The sequence below is a fragment of the Anolis sagrei genome, chromosome 4 (genome assembly GCF_037176765.1).
Source record: "Anolis sagrei isolate rAnoSag1 chromosome 4, rAnoSag1.mat, whole genome shotgun sequence".
NCBI classification, from domain to species: Eukaryota; Metazoa; Chordata; class Lepidosauria; order Squamata; family Dactyloidae; genus Anolis; species Anolis sagrei.
In genome coordinates, this window is record NC_090024.1 from 174251827 (window position 1) to 174276202 (window position 24376).

Here is a 24376-nt window from a genome sequence, read left to right on the forward strand (position 1 = left end):
CTGCTGATGCAGATGATCATTGAGTCAAGATGCGAGATTATTAATTGCTCTATTAGGTTAGAGACAGAGTGGAAAACATAAATGTAATGGTTCTGAATGGCAGCAATGTTTTAACAAAATTGCTTCTCCTTGATATTTTTGACTATTGGTATTTAAATTGCTGGTTGAAATTATTAATAATCTTGGCAATCTTATAACATAATAATATAATGCAATAATCTTGGCAGTTTTAATAATCTTGGCAACACTGAATAATGTAATTTCATCTTAGAGTAGCAGCTCCAAGTTGTCATGAATTATATTTTCTAAATTTAGCATTATGTATTTAGACTCTAACAATGACCATAGAATCATTTGAAGTCGGGCTGTTGCTATCGTGCCACAGGTCTATGAACTTTAAATTCTAGTTTTCTGGAATGGCATATCTGTATAGATCACTGTCCTACTGTAAACCTGGTAATAAGTCATTAATCTGTTGGTATATATTAAGGATGGGAAACCTGTGACCTTTCATAAGTTGTTGGACTTCATCTTCTATCAGCTCTAATCAACATGACCAACGTTCAAAGATGGTGGAGGGTATAGCCTAACAATCCCTAGAAAGTCCACAAATTCTTCATCCTTGGTATACCAGCTGGCTTTACCTTCAAATTGACTATGAAATGAGTCATATGCCAGAACTACCTGTAAGAACAGAAAAATTGCAGGAATCCAAGTAGGCCAAATCATATACTGTTTGTGAGGAAAACTGCAGGAAGGTAGTTTCCTGAGAGAAACAACTTTTGTCTCCTGTAGATATCTATATATATTTTAAAAGAATGTAGTTCTTTAATAATTCTATATCCTATTACTATTTTATTTTATATCTAGCAAAAGCAGTTCATATAACATGATCCTTATTCAGAAGTATACTTCATTAAAAGCTGTGAAGCTTCTGAGTAACTATGCATAGGATTTTGTGCAGTTAAATAGTACAATACTATAAATTAATTTTCTGGAATGGCTGGCTGGATCATTTTGACAAGAGTGATTTTATGTCAAAGTTGTAGGGGTTAATGCCATTACTTAACACACAAACAAGGGATTTTTGGCCCTCCAGATACTTTGGCCTATACTTCCCATCAGCCTCATACAAAATTGTCAATTACAAAAGATTGAGGGAGTTGAAGTTCAAAATAGTTGGAAGGACTGAGATCCAGTGCTCCTTAGTAAGTCCTCTAAGCTGACTTTTTCCGCCAGAGTTGCCAATTTTAGCCTGTGCTGTTCATGACCTGGATATGTATGACTTCATTTTTTCATGAGGATCTTACAGGAATTAGGTCTAACAACTTTTACAAATACCTTGTAAGTGGTTAGGAACTTGACTTCTTAGTGATTGAGAGACAAAAACCATGAGTTCAATAGAAAAGTCTATTGGGGAATTTTCTGTGTAAGATTCATTGAAATGGAGTAGGAAAAAATAGCCTCAAACTCAGTCTCTCTTAATGAATGACAACCCTGTTTACTCTAATTCTATGTTAGAGCATTGATTGGTTTTATCTAAGGCCTGCATTCAGCAACATCACAATAATTACATGGTTTAAAATAAAGAACTAAACCTTATGTGCAAATTCCAGAGAACTCTTTTCTAGCAGGAACAGCCCAGTGGTGTTTTGGATTCATACATATAGCATGACTAAAACTCTCATGGACAAGACTATAAAAGTTAATACACAATATATTTGTGAATCTCTTTGCAGTTAATAGGAGACATACTACAAATAGTTTAATTGAATGTGAACAATAACTTTTTGTATGTTTTACCTTTGTCATGGTAAGTTATTTGAACTATACTTGTGCTAATTTTTGTAAGCCTCCTGGGGTTCTTTTTTTAAGGGAAAGCCAGAATATAAATGAAGATAAAATGAAGATCATGTTTCATTGTAACACTAGTGGCTTCCTCTGAAGTGGAAACTCTTGCCACTTTCAAATATATTTCAGTTAATTTCATATGTCCTGTTTCTGAATATACATTCAATTCCAGTTTTGCATTTCTAATTTTTGACAATGGTGGAAAAACCTAACACATCTCTTGCATTTTTAATTATAATTTAATTACTGTTTTTATATATTTTTTGTCATTGCAGCTATCAAGTGCAAATCCTGTATATGAGAAGTACTATCGTCAGGTGAGTGTGGTTACCTTCCTATATGTTTATATTTATGTGACATATTGCTTGCTTATTTGTAGGTAGTCCCCATTTGATGAAAAATGGCTCCTTTCTTGTTGTTAGGCTATAGAGTAAAGTAAATATTTAAACTGCAAAGTTACTTTGGGGAGTATAATTTTACCCATTTAAGAGTTGGGTTTTGGTGATAGCATTAATTTCTAAAACAAATAATTACTTTTACCAACGCAAACCCATAGTTCTTGTCCCGAGACTGCAATTGCAAATGCTGACTGTTCCATTTAATCAACCTCTTGCCCCAAACACTAATTTATTTATTCCAATATAAGAAGAATGTGCTGTGTTGCATCATAATGACTCCTTGTTGAAGTGAATTGAATAAAAGTTCTATCAATAGCTTAAGACTTTGCTTTGAATGCATAGTTTAGCTGCACTGATGTTGCTTTATGCCTATGGGCAGTTTCTAAAATTTGACATAATCATCATAATGTAATTATTATAATGAAAAAGCCTCTTTGACTTGAATACTATGGTGTCCACTAGAACCATAATAAAGGGAAGAAGTTTGTTCTGAGTTCTTTTCAGTGCAGTGTTCAGACATTTCTATAGCCTCCATCACTACATGACAAGCACTGAATCTAGGTCACTTTTTACTTTTGGCAGTCTATAGTCAATGCTGCTTTGGTAGAATGGAAGTGTACTTTCATTTAGCTGTGAAACTAAATGAGACTCCACTGCTTTCCTAAATATTACACATTTTTAGTTTTCTTTGAAATGAAACTTCTGTCCTTGTTAAGTTTCAAATATCAATTAGATTGTTTCAGAATATTGGTGATTAGTAGTAATTAATGGAAAGTACTTGCAGAGAAAGTATAGTATTGAGTAGTATAGCATAGAGGGGAATTTGATAACTGGTGATTTCCTTTTAATACAGCCTGGATGTTATTATGCTGAGCTAGTGGTTGGTTGCATCCATTTTTGATCTCATGTACAATTATAGTTTTTGACCAAACTAACAGATGTCTGTATATAAGCCCTGGTAGCTTCAACTATGAAACTGCTCACTTCAGTAAAACTATTTACTGAATTTATAAATGTCAATATCTTTTTCATCATCCCAAATTAATATATTCCTCTTGATTCAGCCAAAGATTGGAGTTGGTTGATCTGTTAGGAGAATTGTATCTGTAGACTGCATTTGTGGCTTTGAAGTTTCCTTGTTACTAATAGTGAGGTAGCCAAAGCCTTAACATATTTACATCTTGGGAGGAAGTGAAATTAATGCTGCACTCCTTCAAATCTAAAGTTAGTTTGCTTAAGACTGTAAAAAATATGCCACCCTATCTCTACCCTACAGGATAGTAAGTTATTCAAAACTGTGAACTCCTTCAGTGGTGTGGCATAGAGACAATATAATGTAGCAAGTAAACAAAAGAAATGACAAATGGTAATTGTACAGAAGTGTTTATAATAATATGCTTATAACTGTATTTATGTTTGAATTGGTTGCCCTAAGGCTGGAGCGGCCTAGCTGTGAGAAATGTGTTACCATGGAAACGAGGCAGAAGAGGAGGTGGGAGGAGCTTAGAGAGTGAAGGTTGTAAAAAGTGACAGTTAGAGTCAGTCAGGGGGAAAGACTCTGAGAGAGCAGCAGAGTCAGTTTTAGACTCTGAGGAGTGAAGAAGTGAGGAGTCAGTTTTTAGTGTTCGTGAATAGTAGAGATTTCTTCAGCGGGGAAGCTGAAGGGAAAAACCTTGTTAGTTGCTTTAGTTAGAAAGAACTAACAGTGGCTTGTTAAGATCTCTAGTCGGGAGAAGACTAGAGATCTGTAGTTTGATCAAGGATAGATCAAACAGAGAGACTATTCACTGCAGGGAACACTGGTTAATAAAGTGCTTCACCACAGCAAGAGTTCATAAGTTGTAACATCGAAAGTCTGAATTGTATTGCAACCAAGTTACATGTAACCATCAAGTATTTGCCAAGCTCAACATCTTCATACTGCAACCATACGCTTTGTTTAAAAATAAACTTGTTCTCTTTGGTTTTTAAAACTGCCTCATCTCCATTAATTTTACGTTCTGCGCACCCACTCTACCAAAATTACCTCACAACACAAACAGAGCTTTAATACCAGAGCCTTTTACAAATCAGTGGCTCCTCTCTCCTAAACCTAGGCGCTTCCTCACTAGTTGGTAGCGTCTCTCTACAATTGGGTGGCAGCTTCATTACCAGTGGCGGAGGTTCTTTACAGTAATTATTTCCTCTTGGAAAAGGGAAACAGGCTTTATGCTTCAGTTTAAGTATGCACTTACACTCTTACTAGATTACCCTAATGTAGCATACAGTTAAATTTAAAAGTACTAAAGGGCAAGTAATATAACAGCTGCATTCAGTATATAAAAAAAAATCAAAATCCAAACATCCAGTTTAACAGCACAAACAATATTCACTCCCCACCTCTCCTGACTGTGATTTGTCCTATTGCTGCTAAGTAAGGAAGTAGCAAATCATATGGTGATGTTTTACTCGTGTAAAAGATAGAAGATGAAAAAAAAATTCTCCATGTTTCCATGTGACTATGGCATGGCAAAATACATGGAGGGAGGGATGTTACAAAACCATTTTAAGGTGATAAATCCTGGTACTTGGATTTAGACTGGGGGCAAGCAGTGAGCTGAAAATTGGATAAATGTGGTTCTAGTTACATGCTGTATTCACTGGCTGCCTATCAGCTTCCGAGCACAATTCAAAGTGCTGGCATTGGCCTATAAAGCCCTGAACGGTTCTGGCCCAGTTTACTTGTCCGAATGTATCTCCCGCTACGATCCATCTAGGGCCTTAACATCATCTGGGGAGACCCTGCTCATTGTTCTTCCATTGTCGCAATTACGACTGGTGGGGACAAAGAACAGGCCTTTTCTGTGGTGGCCCTCCGGCTAGGGAACTCCCTCCCAAGTGAAAGTAGAGCTGTTGCATCCCTCTTGACCTTCCGGAAACAAGTAAAATCCTGGCTATGGGATCAGGCCTTTGTAGATTAGGCTGACTTGGTGACTTGCTGACGTGACAACTTATATAGAACTGATGGACTGCCCTTGGATGATGATTTAAACCGGTGACCGCTGACTGCTTGATTGTTTTTATACTGCTTTATACTGTTTTATACTGTTTTATATTGTTATTATTACATTCCTGTTAAATTATATATTTATGTTTTTTGATGTGGGTGCCGATTTGTTAGCCGTCCCAAGTCCCTCTGCGGAGGTTGAGATAGGACGGGATATAAAAGCCCAAAATAAATAAATAAATACATACATACATATTCTAAAATGGACTATATTATTTTACACAACTTGTAGCTTTTTATTAGCTTAGTTGTTATGATGTAGATGTGGGATGTAATGGAATGGGCCTACCTTGCCAGGCTAGTGTGTAGGAAAAGACCCGATCAAAGCTAAAGGAGGAGGGAACAGTCCATAGTGATGTCTGATTGATGGGGGAGTTAGTGTTGCCTAGCTACAGAAGGTAGAGGGCGCCAGTGAGAGTGGTAATCTGGGGACTAGGAGAAGTCTGAGGAGAAGAGAAGTGTTTGAAAATTGGAGGCAGAAACATCTGTGAAGTGGGAGCGGGGGAATTAAAAATAGCCTCCGGAGAGAAGTGCTACATTTTTAGAGAGCCTCTAAGGGACAGAGTGGTGGATGGGAGGACTGAGGGGTTTTGAAAAGCCCAGTTAGTTCACCTGTGAGTGAACATAGTTCTGCGGAAGACAAGTTAAGGAACCATTTTCTTTTAAGGAAACAGCTTGATAATCTTCCGAAACCACTAAGTGTCTGAACCTCTCCTAATATCTGCGAAGCCTTCCTGTTCTAGTTCAAATAAACGTCACAAATCTGTTTATGCTTCATCACAAGTATTTAGTGTGTCTTTCTGTGCCTCAATATAAGAAGGGGGTCTATCTGGATGGCAGCCATTACTCAGTAAGTCGGAGTTCCCCTCCATTTTTGAGTGGCTCTGTGGACTGACTCCGGTGGTCGGTGGGACAGGGAAGAGTGAATGGTGTAGTCGTAGACCAATACATTTAGATTGGTGGCAGCAAAGTTATATCATCATGTAATTGGCAGTCGGCTGGTGAGTTCGACATTGTATGGGGCAACCAAAGAATTGAGATTTGTGCTGGATGTGTGTTGTTCATTCATTTCCTACTAGATGAATGTGTGTGCGTGTGCGTGTGTGTGTGCGTGTGTGTAAGAATGGAAGCTCTTTTGCCTATTTATGTTATGATATTGATGTTGCTAATGATTCCTTGGAATCAAACAACAAAGCATATTGAAGAAATGCCCAAAAGGCTGCAGACCTTACTCATCCAGGGGAATAAATCTTTATTCCATTGTTTACAGTATTGAAATAATTCTGCTACAGGCCATTGATATTTTTAATTAATTTTAAACAAGCCCACGGTTCTAGGTACATATATGAAGTATGAGAAACAATTCTGTTTCTTATACTTCATATATTATTTACATATTTGTTAATAAGCAAAAAAAATCTGTTGAAAATAGCGTAAGCCTTAATCATCCTTTGAGGTTATCTTGTAGCTATTCAAGACTTGGTTTGGAATACATCATCAGTCATGTCACTTTCTTTGACAGGTTGATCCTAGTAATTCTGGAAGGGTTTTGGCCTCTGATGCAGCAGTCTTTCTGAAGAAATCAGGACTGACGGATTTGATACTTGGGAAGGTATTGCTTTGTGTCAAGTAAGAGGGCAAATCATTATGCATTGGGTTTGTTAAGAATTAAAATGGTGTAACTCGCCATCAGTGGTATCAGGCAGCTTTTCAGCATTTTGAAGAATTCTGTTAAATCCTGAAGCCTATCCCAAAATAGTTTCAGCACTTTGGTTAACCTCTTCGGAAAAATTTTCTACTTGTTGATATTCATTTTGTTATTTTTCTCAATCACACTACTCTGTTATGGTAATTTTGAATTCACATCCTGTCCTCTGGAATATTACTTACCGCTAATGAAATGTGATGCCCTCTAAACCTTCACCCAAGTCATTGATAAAGATGTTGAATAGGACATAACCCAGTGACACCCCAGTAGTCACTTTTATCCGGGTGAAGAGGAGTCAGTGGTGAGCATCCCCTTGGATTTGGTCAGTGAGTGAATTACAAATCCACCTAATAGCATTGTATATCCCACATTTTACTACCTAGTACAGTCATTTTACAGGCTGAATCTTCTAACGTCACCTCCATGTTCTCTGAGGACTGAAACTGTTGCTCATCATCTCTGATAAGAGAGAGAACTTTGACTTGGTTTGGTAGTTTCAAATTCACAGAATGATCTGTGGCCTTCTACACATTACTCCAAGTGTCTGTTTCCTGTGTTTGCCCCCGTTTGTTCCTCATTTAAGACGGTCTGTTCCGCTCTCTTCAAGAAAACATCATGCTCTCTAATATCCTGAAGAGTTTAGGGACAGTTGGGAGAAATGTCCTTAAGTATACTTAGCTCACTGGTGGATGGTTTCGCTGTGATTTGGCCAGGTACCTGAACACATTTTAGTTCCTTAAGACAGTAATCTAGTATGTTTTCAAATACACGATTTCATAATGTCCGTAAATCCAGGAAGGAAACGCACAGTTTAGATTGGGTGATATACTGAGGGCGAATGAATACCCCGATGGATTGTGTATATATATATATATATATATATATATATATACATACATACATACATACATACATATTTTATGTGTTATGAGTGAAGAAACTGTAACCCTCCATGTGTTGTTGGCCTCCATTTCCTGTTTCTGCCATCCCGTCAGGCCAATAGTGAGGGGCAATGATACCCAGATTTGTAACATTGTGCTTTGTTGGTGGTTAGTTTTGAGCTGCAACAAAATTGCTTCTTCTTTAGTCAAAACTAAAGACTGATGCTGTTTCGCATGTTTTCTTTGTTCAATTGTGTTTAGGTTTGGGACCTTGCTGACACAGATGGCAAAGGTGTCTTAAACAAACAGGTAAAAGTGTGAACCTTTTAATATTGTCAAGGAATATCAATGATATAAAAGAACCTTTTTGGAACATATGTTGAGTTAATATGGGCTTCATCTTAGTCTTGTCAGTAGCGCTGAGCCTCTACATTTTGTATTAATGGCCTGGTAAGATAACATGTTTGCTGCCTCTCATCTTGCCATCAGTGATTCCGGAAATAGCTGTGTTTATAGTATGTGTGTATATTTGCAGGAGTCTGAAAACATGGGGCTTTCCCCATTGTATTGTTTCTCATGGTTCCTGAGGTAAGGGCATGGTATTGATAAGACAGAGAGATGAAGATGAGAACAGTTTTTCCTTCTTGTAGGAAGGAAAGTGAGCAAAATATAGTCAGGAAGTAGATCATTCTTCTCATCCAACTTCTTATTCCTCATTAGCATCAAGCTCTTTTCGAATCTCTGCCAGATTTCCATATGAGATCTGTAACAGTTTCATAATGTTGATAAAAGATGTTGCTGGAAATAATTATGTAATCTCTTCTGATTGTGACAAATATCTCCTCTTTCTCTTCATAATAGACTGAAACATCTGTATGCATCTTTGAGGTTAACTGAGAGAAAGAAGTTAGTAGCATACATTTTTGTAGATTTGCATTATCAGATGTATAGAGCGAAGTGCCAGGATGTGCCTTTATTGTTATGAATGAGCAGGTTGTATATGTGAATTGCAATAGAATTGCAAAACCTGTGGATATGGTGTTGAGATGACACTGATGGTCGTCTGGGGACAAAGACTGGAAAAAATATGTTCATTACTCCAAGATGTATAGAAGGCCATAAGAATTGTAGATAAAGTTATTGGAATGTAGTGTGATGCTGGCTGGGAACAACAACAACAACAACAACAACACTTTGTTTATAGTCTGCCCTCTCTCCCCAAGGGGACTCAGGGTGGATTACAACAAAAGATAAACATTCAATGCCAGATCCAATACATAAATAAAAACATAAAGCAATCAGACCTCACTACGTCTAAGGATGCTTGCCATAGATGCAGGCGAAACGTCAGGAGAGAATGCCTCTAGAACATGGCCATATAGCCCGAAAAAGCCTACAACAACCCAGTGATTCTGGCCATGAAAGCCTTTGACAATACAGCAATCAGTTAATTTACATCTAATATTGCAAACATTAAACATAAATAATTAAACTAGAAAAATATGCTAAATTAGCAAAGAGAACCCTCATGGGGCTAGGGGTGTTACTAGTGTTGTAATATGTGTAGTGTGCTGAGAAACCATTTTCTGTGTTCAACCCATTGTCAATGGACTGGAGTTTGTTGATATATTCCTTTTATGTTGTTTCACTTTGTAAACTTCATTTGTAGTATTTTTATTCAAGGACTTTTGTTTTGAGGTCTGACATGAAATGCCCAGGAAGATCAAAGTGTTTTTCAACTTTTTTTTTTAATGAGTATGCCTATTTCTAAAATCTGGTTTATATCCATTAATCTACTGGCACAGAGACTGGTCTGTTTGTCAAATGCACAGTGCTGAAGGGGATTGTTGACGTAGGATGGCAAATATCACATTAGAGAGTGAGTAAGTGAAAGTATTGTGGTTGATGTGATCACGTCCTGTGATGACAATTTCTGAGTAGGCGTTTGGGCAGAGTTGGCATCTTATACTTGTCTCTTCATCTCTGGTGTGTATCCTCCTGTAGATAAGTAACCATTGGTGATTAGAAGGCTGTAAAGTAGGCAAGTAAAGACCTGCCACCATGAGCCTCTGAGAAGACAATGCTATTGTCCAGAATAGGTTGCAGTTCATTGATTTAATGTTTGAGTAGTCTTAGTTGAGAGCAATATATGGCCACTGATGGGATTCTGTCATTTCCTGTCTTCAGTCTGTTCTGTAATAGATTACTCCTGGGGACAATGTCTGTTCTTAGGCACTTCACTCCATGCATCTGATGAAGTAGACTTAAGTATGTGAAAGTATGCTACCAACTTGTTTCTGTCATCACAAAGGTGCTATAAGATTCCTTCACATATTGATGTAGAATATTAAAATGCTTTGAATTCTGATTATTCTGATTTGTTTGATGAAATAATTTTATAGAAAATAGATTCATAGAAAATATTTTCTTGATGTGGAATCTTTTCTTAATACAATTTGGAAATATATTTACCTGCTAATAGAAGAGAAACCAATTAGAAATTTTGAGAGCACAGTTTGGGAAGGAGTGCATTTAGCATCTTGGACAGTTGAGAATACTTAAGCCACAGGACAAGCAATCTTGTAGATGTAGTTTAATATCTTCAAAGTTTAATATCTGCATCACAGGCGCGCTTGGCGGGGACGAGAGACAGGGCCTTCTCAGTGGTGGCCCCTTGGCTGTGGAACACCCTGCCTGCAGATATCAGATTGGCCCCCTCCCTGCTGGTGTTTCGGAGGAAAGTGAAGACCTGGCTGTTCGAACAAGCATTTGATTAAACAATGTAATTGAACATAGGAATACGGAATAATGGATGACGAGACTGGATTCTGATTTTACTGTTGAGGCGCTAATGATTGTTATACTGATGTTAATGATTTATGTGATAATTGTTTTTAATTACCCTATACTTGTTTTGTGATATTTTGTACTGATGTTGTTCACCGCTTTGAGTCGCCTGAGGGCTGAGAAAAGCGGTATAGAAATAAAGTAAATAAATAAATAAATAAATAAAATAAAGGAGAGGCTTCATGTAGAAAAAGTTGCATCACGCGTTTTTAAAACCCTCCTAGCTTTACCTTTTGGAAAATATGCAGTACTTCTCGTGCAATTAGAATGCATAAATAAGACATAATGTCCCTTTGGTTTTATTAGCTTTGTGTGTGTTCTTTCCTTGCTGCTGAACAATTATGCATTTTCAGGACTGTTTAGAGAACTATGTCAAATTGCTTTGTAACACTGGAATTTCTTTAAAAATACATATTTCTTCAAAATACAGTACATCTAAAAAGTCTGCATTAAATATATAAAATGTGTAAGAGGAATACACCAGATTAAAATGTTCCTATTCATTTGATGTGCTTTTCTGGGAGTAAAATGGTTTTATTTTCTTTTTCTGTAGGAATTTTTTGTGGCATTACGGCTTGTGGCCTGTGCGCAAAATGGATTGGATGTTTCGTTGAGCAGCCTTAATTTGCCTGTTCCTCCACCTAGATTTGTAAGACATTAAAAAAAAATACTTAGTTTACGTACAGCACAAAGTTGTTGATGAAGTTGCATAGTATTCTTGCTCAATAACCATATCCGGATTGCCCCCTTCATTTGTTTTAACATGAGTGAATTAATGTACAGTGTTGTGATGAAGATTTTAGTTGGAACCTGTGGTAAATTGTATTCCTTTTTCTTCGTGTGTGTGTGTGAGAGAGAAACACATGTTGATATTTAGCAAAGTGTGGGCTTTTTATACATTATTACTGTATTCTCAATTCACTTCTGACACAGTAAATAAATAAATAAATTGGTGATAGCATTAGAGATTCCCTATTCAAATGTGAATTTTACTAACACAATATAATGTTTTCATATGCATCCACAGTATTATAAATAAATATTTGGTAATAAACTAACATCCCATAACTAATGCAAATAATTATATTAGCATTACAAGACCAGGACAAACACAACAAAATGCCTAGTAACCCTTGGAGTAATACACATGTGCCAACAAATCTTACCTCTGTGCATGTATTGAAGACTCAGAGCCCTTCCAAACAGCCATATAACCCAGAATATCAAGGCAGAAAATCCCACAATATCTGCTTTGAACTGAGTTATCTGAGTCCACACTGCCACATAACCCAGTTCAAAGCAAATATTGTGGGATTTTCTGCCTTGATATTCTGGGTTAGATGGCTGTGTGGAAGGGCCCTCGCATGAATAAGCGACATTGCTTGGGTTTGCATTTTCTTTATGGCTCTTTCTTGTCTTCTTTCCCTTCCATCATTAGCCTTGTTCCCCACTCTTTCCTTCCTTTCCTTCCTTCCTCCATTGCTTTCCCTTATACACTTTCCTCCTTCCTTCCTTTCCTTTCCCATCCCTTTTTCTTTCTTTTCTCCATTTTTTTCATTCCTTTCCCCCTTCCTTGCTTTCTCTTCTCTTATTTTTCTTTCTTTCTTTCTCTCATACTTTTCCTTTCCTTTGTCTTTTTTCATTGGACTTTTCTTGGAAATCACAGTCTCTCTGCCTCAGAGCAAGGCACAGGCAAACTAATACACACCTTCCAGAATATAAATCTCCATTAAATTCCTTACTTCCTTTTGAGGTAGATATCCCGACTGTGGCCTTCAGGCCTGTGTTGTAGACCTCATTGTGAGGCCGTTTTGTCTACTAGTTGCTAATCCTTTCTTTCTATAATAGTGTCCTTTTGCATTTGCATCTAAGTGCTGCACATATGCATATCTGTAGGTCAGTAGTTAATTGTTTCTATCTGTATACTATCTTTTTTTGGTTTTTTAATCCTCTCCCCCAAATGCAGTGGATGTTATAATTGAAACTACGCAGTTATTTATGTTAGGTAATGAAGGGTATGTGTGCTAAGTTTGGTCCAGATCCATCAAGCCATGTAGGAGCCTTTGTAGTGTAATCCAACCAACATACATACATATTTTGACTTTTGCATAAGTAGATGTGTAGTCTAACCTATCATATAGTTTGTTCTTATGCATATGTATGTGTAATGTACTGATTTCATGTCCTGGTTTCATACCCTAATTTTTTTTTAATTTGCATGAATTGGTTTAAAACCTGCATTTGTAAGGGCCTTTCTATACTCATAAGGAAATGGGTAGGAGAGGGACTCGAGGAGCTTTCTCTCCCACCCTCAATTCATATTTCTCTATCTGTTCTTTGAAAACCAACAGCAATTTAATTTACATCCTGTTTTTCTCCCCCAAAGGCAATCTGCTATTAGATTAATTTTGGCTAAAATTACAAAGTATTAATCATAGGCTTTTGTAGGGTGACTTCAGGCATAAGCTAAGATTACTTGGTTTACAGCAAGTATGAACTGTTTTAGAAAAGGTTGATGATACCATTTGGATGTACTTTTTTCATTATGTGACAGGAATTGATAATTAATTTAAATATAACCAGAATTGGGAGCAATCAACAAGCTATGAAGTAGAATTCAATAGATTTTTAAAATCCTCTTTTCACCAGAATGAGTCCAGTAGTCCTTTACTGTCTGGGGGAGTTCCAGCTGATATCCCATGGGCTGTTAAGGTAAGTGAATTGAAACATTTGCTAACGTGAATGTTTTCTGGGATCATTCTCTAGATAACTGTACTAAACTGCTTTGTAGTGAGGCGGGACCTCTCTTTGCATTGCCATTTTAAGAAAAATAACCAGCTTCTCCATCTTTGTGGTAGTTAGTTTTGACTCAGTGATTGCTGATGGACACAGAAAGCACATTGACTTTTCATATCTTGGATAATTTTGTCATATTTTTGAAAAAGGTGTGGGTGTAGCTTTCTTGTTTTGTGCAGCTGTCAGATATTGTATGTCATTTTTTGTTTTTTGTTTAGCTAGAATACCGTATTTAGGAAAGCATGTGCTGATGGCCTGTGAATAATAGATTGTATCACTTACTGCTGGACAAAATTGAGGAAAACATTGCTATTCCTGTAAAAGTTCTTATTCATGTTGTTCCCTTCCCCCAACTTTACAATTTCAGCATTTTATTTTCTTATTTCCTGTTGTGACATCTTTCTCCTTTGCCTTTCATCAGTGCCTTACTGCCCAAACAATTAAATTCATTTATCTTCTTAAATCCTTACATTGACTTCCTGACTACTCTAAGATCCAGAAAAACGTCTCTTTTATTGAGAATGATAGCCCTTTTATGGCCTTGCCATCTTATCTCTCTGCTCTCACACTGCAGTATATTTATGCTTGTGGTCTTTGCACCTCCAGACTTAACTCTAGACTTATTGCCTTTCCATACTTTCCATTACACTGACTGCCAGGTGGATTTTCCAGAAGTTGCTTATTCATGGCACTGTGGTGATGTGTATGTTTTTGGGTGTCATATTTGCTTTTAGCAGTATTCTTAATTACATACTTTGCCTTAATATTTTTTTCTACAACCAGGTAGAAGACAAGGCCAAGTATGATGCTATCTTTGACAGCCTGGTCCCAGTGAATGGATTGTTGTCAGGTGATAAAGTGAAACCTGTTCTGCTAAACTCCAAACTACCAGTTGATGTCTTGGGAAGGGTAAGAACAGCAGGCTTCACAAGAATGCAGAAACATATATATTGTGTGATTCTGTAGATGTCTTGTAACGAAGCTTAGATGGAGGATCTGCTAAAGATGTGCTTAATCCTCTGCCGTCCTCACTGGAAGGTTTCTACGCAAGACCTAAATGACTGAAATCTCCAACTGAAAAATCTTGCTTATTCCAACTGAAAAATCTTGCTTAGAATATTTTATGTATATACTAAAATAAAGCAGTTTACAATATTTTGGTGTTGAAATCTATTAATTTCAGTAAAGTAAAGGAGAAAAAGCAATACTGTATTCCAATTAAACCATTAAAGGACTAGGCGTGGGATTAAAAAAATGCCTGGGCAAACTATTTTCCACTAACTGTGGACACTTCTTGCAATTGGAGTCTGCTTGATATCAATTATTCCTCATCTGTGCAGCAAAGAAGTTTCTCTTCTACACCAAAATCAACTAAAGCATCACTCCTTCTGCCAGTAGACTCAGTAAGGACAGCAGGCCAGTTTCCATATTATGATGCAAAGATACATAGGACTCTCCCTTCAGTCCTTTTTGAGTGAAAAATAATAGTGTTGAACTGCAGTCTGAACAAAGAAGGGAACAGCTCATCATCACCTGTGGCCCTCCAGCTGTTTTGACTTCAACTGCCAGAATTTATGACCATTGGACAAGCTGGCTAGGCTTCTGGGAGTTGGAGTCCCAAATGCCTGGAGGGCCATAGGTTGTGCAGACCTGGTCTAAGGGGAAGTATTCAAGGAACTCCCTTGTGTCAAACATAAGGCCTGTGGGCTGAATCCAGCCTGCCATGTCATTTTATGTGACCTGCAAGACCTTCAATGCCAAGCTAACATAGTTGCATTTATACAGTCTTTCCATTACAAACAACCATAAGGCTAATGTGCCCCTCAGTGAAAATAAGTTTGACACCCTTGCTCCTAATAGCATGCATCTCGGTATTCAGGTGAGTGTTGTTGTTGTTCATTCGTTCAGTCGTCTCCGACTCTTCGTGACCTCATGGACCAACCCACGCCAGAGCTCCCTGTCGGCCATCACAACCCCCAGCTCCTTCAAGGTCAGTCCAGTCACTTCAAGGATGCCATCCATCCATCTTGCCCTTGGTCGGCCCCTCATCCTTTTGCCTTCCACTTTCCCTAGCATAATTGTCTTCTCTAGGCTTTGCTGTCTCCTCATGATGTGGCCAAAGTACTTCAACTTTGTCTCTAGTATCCTTCCCTCCAGTGAGCAGCCGGGCTTTATTTCCTGGAGGATGGACTGGTTGGATCTTCTCGCAGTCCAAGGCACTCTCAGAACTTTCCTCCAACACCACAGCTCAAAAGCATCGATCTTCCTTCGCTCAGCCTTCCCTAAGGTCCAGCTCTCACATCCGTAGGTTACTACAGGGAATACCATGGCTTTGACTAGGCAGATCTTTGTTGCCAGTGTGATGTCTCTACTCTTTACTACTTTATCGAGACTGGACATTGCGCTCCTCCCAAGAAGTAAGCGTCTTCTGATTTCCTGGCCACAGTCTGCATCTGCAGTAATCTTTGCGCCTAGAAATACAAAGTCTGTCACGGCCTCCACATTTTCTCCCTCTATTTTCCAGTTGTCAATCATTCTTGTTGCCATAATCTTGGTTTTTTTGATGTTTAGCTGCAACCCAGCTTTTGCGCTTTCTTCTTTCACCTTGATTAGAAGGCTCCTCAACTCCTCCTCGCTTTTGGCCATCAGAGTGGTGTCATCTGCATATCTGAGGTTGTTAATGTTTCTTCCAGCAATTTTCACCCCAGCTTTGCATTCATCAAGCCCCGCACATCGCATGATGTGTTCTGCATACAAGTTAAAAAGGTTGGGTGAGAGTATGCAGTCTTGCCATACACCTTTCCCAATCTTGAACCAGTCTGTTGTTCCATGGTCAGTTCTGACTGTTGCTACTTGGTCCTTGTACAGATTTCTCAGGAGAGAGACAAGGTGGCTTGGTATGCCCATCCCACCAAGAACTTGCCACAATTTATTATGATCCACACAGTCAAAGGCTTTAGAATAGTCAATGAAGCAGAAATAGATGTTTTTCTGAAACTCCCTGCCTTTCTCCATTATCCAGCGGATATTGGCAATCTGGTCTCTCGTTCCTCTGCCTTTTCTAAACCCAGCTTGAACATCTGGCAACTCTCGCTCCATGTATTGCTGGAGTCTTCCTTGCAAGAGTTTTGCTTGGAGTATTGCTTGGAGTCTTCAGATGAGTAGCACATTTCTAATAATATAGCTGGCAGAACTATGATGATGCTGTTTGAATTATTATAAATACCATTTAGTATCTGTTGCGACAACCGAAAGAGAAAAAATAAAGACATTGAAACAGACTGATTTTTTTCCTTTAAGTCAACATGATATTGTAGGTTGAGGATAGGTCAGAAACAAGATTTGAATGACGAACACATGGCCTGCCCTTGCGGGGAGGGCAAAATTGAAACTGTAATACATGTACTTTTTATTTTCACAATTTACAAGGATGACAGACTAAGGCTTATATCTCCTCTACTCACCAAATGGCTAGGAAGAACCCTAAATTGGTACTGCACTTATTTACTGTCTGATCTTGACAAAAGGGTATCGGAACAGGTGGCCAAATATCTCTTTGCAGCTGCAAAAAGCCGCAAGTGCTTCATGAATGACCTGTAAATCCTAAGTGTGTAACTAAAGAGTACTCAGGAGACTTATTATAAATTGGCAACCAGTTCCTGCTTTAGACAGTCATTTAACCGATAGTGAATGGTGATACTTGTTTTCATTAATCATAAGCCAAATTTGATGTTATTAATTACTTAAATGTTGTATTCCATTATTCTTCTTTCACGTGACTTAGCCGATGGTTTGTTGACCAAAAAAAAAAGGTGACTGACTGACTGACAAACTGTTCTCCATAAAGTAAAACGTATAAAGACTGTCATTGATATTTTTGTTGTGATGTAAGAAGGGCGGAGTATTCTGTTTCTTCTGAATATTTTTATGTTTTGGTTAGGTTTGGGAACTAAGTGACATTGATCATGATGGAATGTTGGATCGGGATGAATTTGCAGTTGTGAGTATTTATGTTTTTATCAGCTACAAAATGTTGAATGTATTTATAGAAGTTAAGGTTAAGGATAAGATAGACCAGCTAACTGTAAACAATATTTTTTGCAAGGTAGTGTAAATCTAGAAACCCGAGCTTAACTGATTAGTAACATGCATGCAGATGATTAGAAGAGTGCAAAAGCAAAGCCTATCTCCATATATCCTGCAGCGTGAGACCCATATGCTTCGCCATCTTATTCCCAGTCTGTTTGTTTCCTTAATTTAATCAATGCTGTAGTCACAACTCCAGAATTTATTAGAGTTCTGCTGTGGGAAGATAGGAAGTAGAAGTGATTCCATTGTAGCTGCAGAGTATCTGCAGAGGTTGTTGTAAAACAGAATATATTGAGGTAAAGAGGGACCCCTTCTTTTCCTGGCACATTGATGCTGAATTTTCTCATCAACCTGTATTTTATATTTTGTTACTCCAGCCGGCTGTTTTTCTAGTTCTTCATTTCATTCCATCAGAGTAACTACGATCACAGAGGCTGGATGGCCATCTGATAGGGTGCTTTGATTGTGCATTTCCTACATGGCAGGGGGTTGGATTAGACAGTCCACGTGCTCTCTTCCAACTCTGTTGAGAGGGAGAGTAAAGTATGCACACTAAAGGTGTTTCTCTTTTTTATCAGATTGTTTGTGAAACAGGTTGCTTTAAAATGCAATTCTAAATGTATCTGACTGGTGGAAAGAAGAACTTGCAAACTTTCTGAAGTGACTTAGCACAGTTCAGTATCTAGTTTGTTCAAGTAATTTCATATCTATTGTGGAAACTTTTTACGACTCTTCTAGGTGAAATGCTTTGTGTATTCTGATCAGTTTTATACATTTTTCTACCATTCTTTTTAATTTAATTTTGATTTCTCATACCAAGCAATTTATTTTGTGGAAGAGGAGGAACTGTTAAGAGGTCTTGACCATGTAAATTCTAAAAGAGATTATGATTTCTGAAAATATGAGTTACAGATTATGAGAAAAAAGAATTAATTTGTTATATCTACATATACTTACCTATTGCTACAATAATTTTGAAGAAAATGTACTTTTTAACTTTTATGTACTACATATTTAGATTACACCTCTTACATTCCATTTCCAAGATGGTGCTTACTGTCTCCAAATTTATAGTGAACTTAAAAAAAATCCATTAAACAAAGGTTGCCTGATCTTGCCCATCAGTCTCTATGAAGATTCTCAGGGAATGTGTGGCAGTCAGTGTAGAATGATATATCCTAGTTGTACCCAAAGTAAACAAAATAGCTAAGTAAAGTTTGAAATATCTCTCTGAAAGGTGAGTGTATTTTGGGAAACAATGCTAAGAGGCTACATCTGTCTTGTGATTAGAATTGTAATATTTAATTGATTAATTAGCTAAGCTAATTAACTGAAAACCGTTTTAATCGACTCAAGATGCAAAGAAAGAACTGAGTATAACAAACTTTTTTCCACTATCATTTTAACCTGTGCAAACAAGTCTGAATAGTAAAGTGAAACTAAATATTACATTTCAATCTAAGATGAATGTTATATAGCCCAATTTCACAATATTTTGCTAGAGTTGGATATATCTTTTACTGTGTTTCGGAAAACATGTCTGAATTTTCCTGACAGGAATTTGACAAACATATTTTGGTATTATTTATTCTAATAGAGTGCAGTTCCTCTCATTCTCTCTGCAGACAGTTAAATAATAAAAAAAATGTGGGTGAAAATATGTGTTCTTACAGTCCGCCCCCAAATGTATGTATATAACTCAAAGGGGTTGGCGCGGGGGGGGGGGGGGGGGGAGAGAATGATTAAACATTTACCTACTCCTAAATTTCAACCAGTAAAGTTTCTATTATTTTCAGATGTGGTATTTTGTGAAATTGATACTCCCTCTGAATTGAATTATTTTTCTGCATGAAACTTTATGTAGGGAGAAGTATTTTAGACACATAAAAGGTTGGTGTGTAGGATACTGGAATTCTTATCTTCTCTAGTTGCATGAAACATAATAATATCACTTGCTTGATAATAAATAAATGATCTTTCCATCTTTTGTTTTCAAAAACATTCGTTCAGGCCATGTTCTTGGTATATTGTGCTCTTGAGAAAGAACCTGTGCCAATGTCCTTGCCTCCAGCATTGGTGCCACCTTCCAAAAGGAAAAGTGTCAGTATCCCAGGTGCATTGCAGTTGTTGCCATCTTCAACATCCAGCAAAGACTCTCATCAGTCCATACCCCCTGTAGGCCCCTTGCCATCCAAGACACCATCAACGCAGGTACACTTAGCAATGAACAGCATTTTATTCTACAAATTGATCAAATGTAATGAAAGCAAAACATGTGTATTGCCTTTTTTCCATAGTGGGTTGTCTCACCTACAGAAATCATAAAATACAATGAAATTTTCCTAAAAACTGACAAAGACATGGATGGTTTTGTCTCTGGTGTGGAGGCTAGAGAATTATTCTTGAAGACAGGTCTACCATCTGCCTTACTAGCACATATTTGGTAAGTTGGCTTTTTAATTCCACTTGTGGTAAATTGAAAATGTACATTTGCTTAGTGTTGATATTTTCTGTGATATTCTGGACTTTGGAGTAGCTGTAACACTTATTAGACATATTAAGATAAAGTATAGTTATGTATGCAATGAATAAATGCTATAATGCAATGCTTCCCAAACTTTGGTCATCCAGATGTTTGAACTTCAACTCCCAGAGTTCCTGATTGTTGACCAAATTGGCGAGAGCTGAAGTCCAAAACACCTGCAGGATCAACAAAACCACTAAACATTAGGAAGAACTTCCTGATGCTAAGAGATGTTTGGCAATGAAATATGCTGCCTCGGAAAGTGGTGGAGTCTCTCTCTATGGAGGTTTTCAAGCAGAGGCTAGATGTTCATCTGTCGGGGGTGCTTTGTTTCTGTATTTCTGCATGGCAGGGGGTTGGATGGGATGCCGTTTGTGATCTCTTCCAACTTTTATGATTCTATCATTCTGTGATTCTATGAAATAAGATAAAGATCCATAGGAAGGAGTGAGAGAATGGAATATTGGGAGTGAGTGGTGGCAGATGGAATATCTAAGGATTTTTTAAAAATTCTGATGTAGGACAGTTGATCAGGGTTGTGAGGGAGTTTTATCAAGAATAGACTTTAATTCACTGGTGTCTGTGGTGCATCAGCTAATCAAAGGTACTAATGTCCTGTGGGGATATAAGACGATACATCGGAATCACAATAACATCCAAGAGGTCAACACAATTGATAGCCATAGCAGTTGGGACAGGAGAAAATCCACACATTGGTGGCAGAGGTAGGGGTAAGTGGAAGTCCTCACATGATCAGCTGATGATTCTTCAGATTAAAGTACTTTGTAGGTATCTGTATTTATCCGTGCATTCACAAATTTGCATATGCAGAAAGGAATTGCTGTATTTTTAAGAAGTTGCATAGCACATGCAGTCCCCAAGTCATGAACAAAATTGGTTCTGTAGGTTTGTTCTTAACTTAAATTTTCATGGAAGTCAAAACAGGTACATTTTTAAGTGTAACTCCAGCCAAAAGAATATTTTCTTTAGCTGTGAATTGCATGTGGAAGGGTTAACACCCCTGTGGTGTTAGTTTTGCTGTCTATGCCCCTGTTCAGAAGATTTCACTTTACTTTCTGTTCCTGTGATAATTGGATTCTGAAAAAAATAGGCTTGGTTTGGAAATAAGAATTGGTGAGAAAGCTTCAGTGGAGACCCCTTTCCCCCATGTTAACTCTTCTAGGTGTGAATTTCCTTTCTGAGAGATAGATTTCTCCCACTTCCTGTTGTCTCAGCCCCGTTCTCAACTATGAGTCATTTCTAAGTCAGATGTTTCTAACCCGGGGACTACCTGTAGTTTGATTATTTGTTACTTTCATTTCAGAGTTTTTAAAATCTCATTTTGTTTCTTATATGGTGATTTTTCTCTTTCTAGATTTTAAAAAGAGAAAAATTAAGCTTTTAAATACAGGAAAATATCAAATAAGACTTGTCAACAGTCCCGGAAATGTTTTCCTTAACACTGGTTGGCCCAATGCTGCAGATAAAAATCTGCAGAACTAATGCTGGGCTTCCATTGTTGGCCATTAGACATGGCACTGCCAATTCTCTCCTCCCACTATCACAAAACTTAGCTCCCTTCCAGAAAAGTTTGATCCCATCAACCCATCCTCAAGCTGCATCCAGTGTAATTTAAGCCCACTGCCATGGATCACCAATGTGAAAGGAAGCCAAGTGAAAGAAAGTTTAACTCCACCCAGCTTTTACGGTGTGCATAACATTTGGAATAAACTGCTAGGATAGGTGCCTGCTCCAGAAGAGAGCTGAACATCCTGGCTGCTTCCAACAGAATAATCATCCACTGCTGTAGGGATATATATTTTATCTTCAATGGGCTTGATAAGATTGGACATGGGAACGTCTTAAGTCCACAAATCATCAACAGCTGTCTAATACTTCCACCCCCGATATAGAGTTTACTGTTAGGTTTGATAATAAAGTGTCCACTATGTTTCGTGTTCCTTTTAGCGAAAAAACCAACCCTGAGTAGCTGTGGAAAAAGTAGAGTGCAACAATTGTGGCCAATTTTCCAAGTAAATAATGAGCACAGTTCCTTGTTTTCCTATTTGCATCTAACTCTTGATTACAAACGCTAATCTGTTATTGCATGAAACGCTATTGTTTGCATTTATTAGATTGATAAGGAAAACACAATCTGTTTAAATTGTTGCAGCAGAAGAAGACACTGATTTCTATATTTGTGTTGAATATAAAAATAAAGAAGGGAATTATATGCATCTTTCATTATAAAAATCAGCTTATTTGATTAGACCAGTGTCTATATACATTCAGGATTCTTTTTCCAAACATAACTCTCCAGGTACCTCCCAGATCTTCCAAGTAGAACAAAAAAGGTGTTGGTTATTGATATTTGAAAGTCTATGGCAGTGGATCTCAACCTGTGGGTCCCCAGATGTTTTGGCCTTCAACTCCCAGAAATCCTAATAACTGGTAAACTGACTGGGATTTCTAGGAGTTGTAGGCCAAAACACCTGGGGACCCACAGGTTGGGAACCACTGGTCTATGTCATCTTCTATTGTGATGCTTCTGTGAAACCACTTAACATAGCATATCAACCAGACAGCCCTCCGTAGTCGCTGGGGTTAGGGACATAGGTCTCCAGTGAAAGAGAAAAACACAAAAGAATTCCTGTTTTGTTTTACCTGAGAGAGAACACCTTTCTAGGAATCTCTTGTGTCCCCCAGCACGACTCTGAAGTCATCTTTTGCCATAGAATCAGACAGGAGGACCTAGAGATTCCCAGAGAGAATATTTTAATCAAATCAGTGAAATCAAATCTGCAATAGTCAGATCCACAAATATGGAAGGCTGACTATATATAATTAATTATCTGAATCCTGGGGTTATGTATATTTGAAGTCATTTTCAAACAGCAAGTGAACTTCATCTTGCCATATGTTTTAAAGATATCTTCCCTCTTTGGATTTTATAGGGCTCTCTGTGACACAAGGGACTGTGGCAAACTTTCCAAGGAACAGTTCGCTTTGGCCTTCCATTTCATCAATCAGAAGCTGACAAAAGGCATTGATCCTCCTCAGGTGCTGACTGCAGATATGGTCCCTCCATTGGAGCGAGCCACGCTACAAAAGGTGATACTTTGGGCATCTTGTTATGGGAGAGAGAAAAACACATAAATACAAGAGCATAAAGAGCAGGTTTTAAATCTGTGGCTTTGCAACATCAGAGGAGTGCATGGTGCATGGTGAAGTAGCCCTTTACTGTGCTAAAAATACATGAATGAGTTCAGTGCCATTTGCTCACTTTATTGGTAATTCCTTCTCCATTACATTGGCCAACCAAGCAGATTTGCCGTATGTTTACATGAAGTAAATAAGAGTTTAAAGGAATTGTTGAAGATAGAGATCTTTACAAGTTAATCTGACACTGCTGTGTGACCATAGCTGGGATGGGTGACACTTACTAAAAGGTTGGGGGGAGTACCACTCTTAGAAAGTGGAGGGATGTGGACAAAGCTATCCACATTGTTGTCCTGAAGGGAAAAGGCCTCTTGTATACTGCATCTTCTACGTATACACAGAAATCTCTGGTCTGGAAGTAAGCTTGGTTGTGTTTTAATATTTTAATGGTTTATATTTTAATGTATTTTATAATCTTGTTGGTCTACTTAATTATTCGTATTGTGATAGTTGTTTATTGGCACTGAATGATTGCCAGTTGTAAGTCACCCTGAGTCCCCCCTCGGGGGTTGAAAAGGACGGGATATAAATGTTTGAAATAATAATAATACTGCCTCTATATGTGTGTGTGTTCTTTCTGGCATCTTTGCCATATCTTCATGTTAAGGAGTTGCATGATTCTTAACACCTTTGTTTTAATAACAATATTATATAATAATTTCTGCTTGATTAATTGCTAAATCTTATAATTAGTGGTTGCTCATTTAAACAGTAAATGCAATGTAAAAAATGATTAAAATCCGACCTTCTTATAAAGATCTCTTAGCTTTGTTGTCACTAGAAGGTTTCTTCTTGGTTGCGCTAAGCTTTCCAGAACAAACTGAATTTCTTGCCCAGAAATGGCATTTAAACAGTTCTGCTTTTTGTTTGAATTCAGTAATATCAAGTTTATTTTTTTGCATTGTTTTGGGGGTAAAACTGCTTTTGTTTCTTGCTTTACTAATATTTTTATATGTTTGCTTTCCTCCTATGTCTTTCCTGGTTTGGACTATATTTTCCATTCTGCACCATTCTGCT

General features: G+C 37.7%; 1 protein-coding gene across 2 annotated transcripts in view; it reads left to right on the forward strand.

Moving 5' to 3' along the window:
* Positions 1-24376, forward strand: part of EPS15 (epidermal growth factor receptor pathway substrate 15) — a 71463-nt gene that overhangs the window by 12417 nt on the left and 34670 nt on the right. For both annotated transcript variants that reach the window (XM_060773489.2, XM_060773490.2), the window contains exons 2-11: positions 2127-2168; positions 6818-6907; positions 8146-8193; positions 11285-11380; positions 13381-13443; positions 14311-14436; positions 17468-17527; positions 19627-19827; positions 19914-20059; positions 23095-23251. In XM_060773489.2, coding sequence (XP_060629472.2) covers positions 2127-2168; positions 6818-6907; positions 8146-8193; positions 11285-11380; positions 13381-13443; positions 14311-14436; positions 17468-17527; positions 19627-19827; positions 19914-20059; positions 23095-23251 — 1029 coding nt within the window. The remainder of the gene's footprint in view (positions 1-2126; positions 2169-6817; positions 6908-8145; positions 8194-11284; positions 11381-13380; positions 13444-14310; positions 14437-17467; positions 17528-19626; positions 19828-19913; positions 20060-23094; positions 23252-24376) is intronic.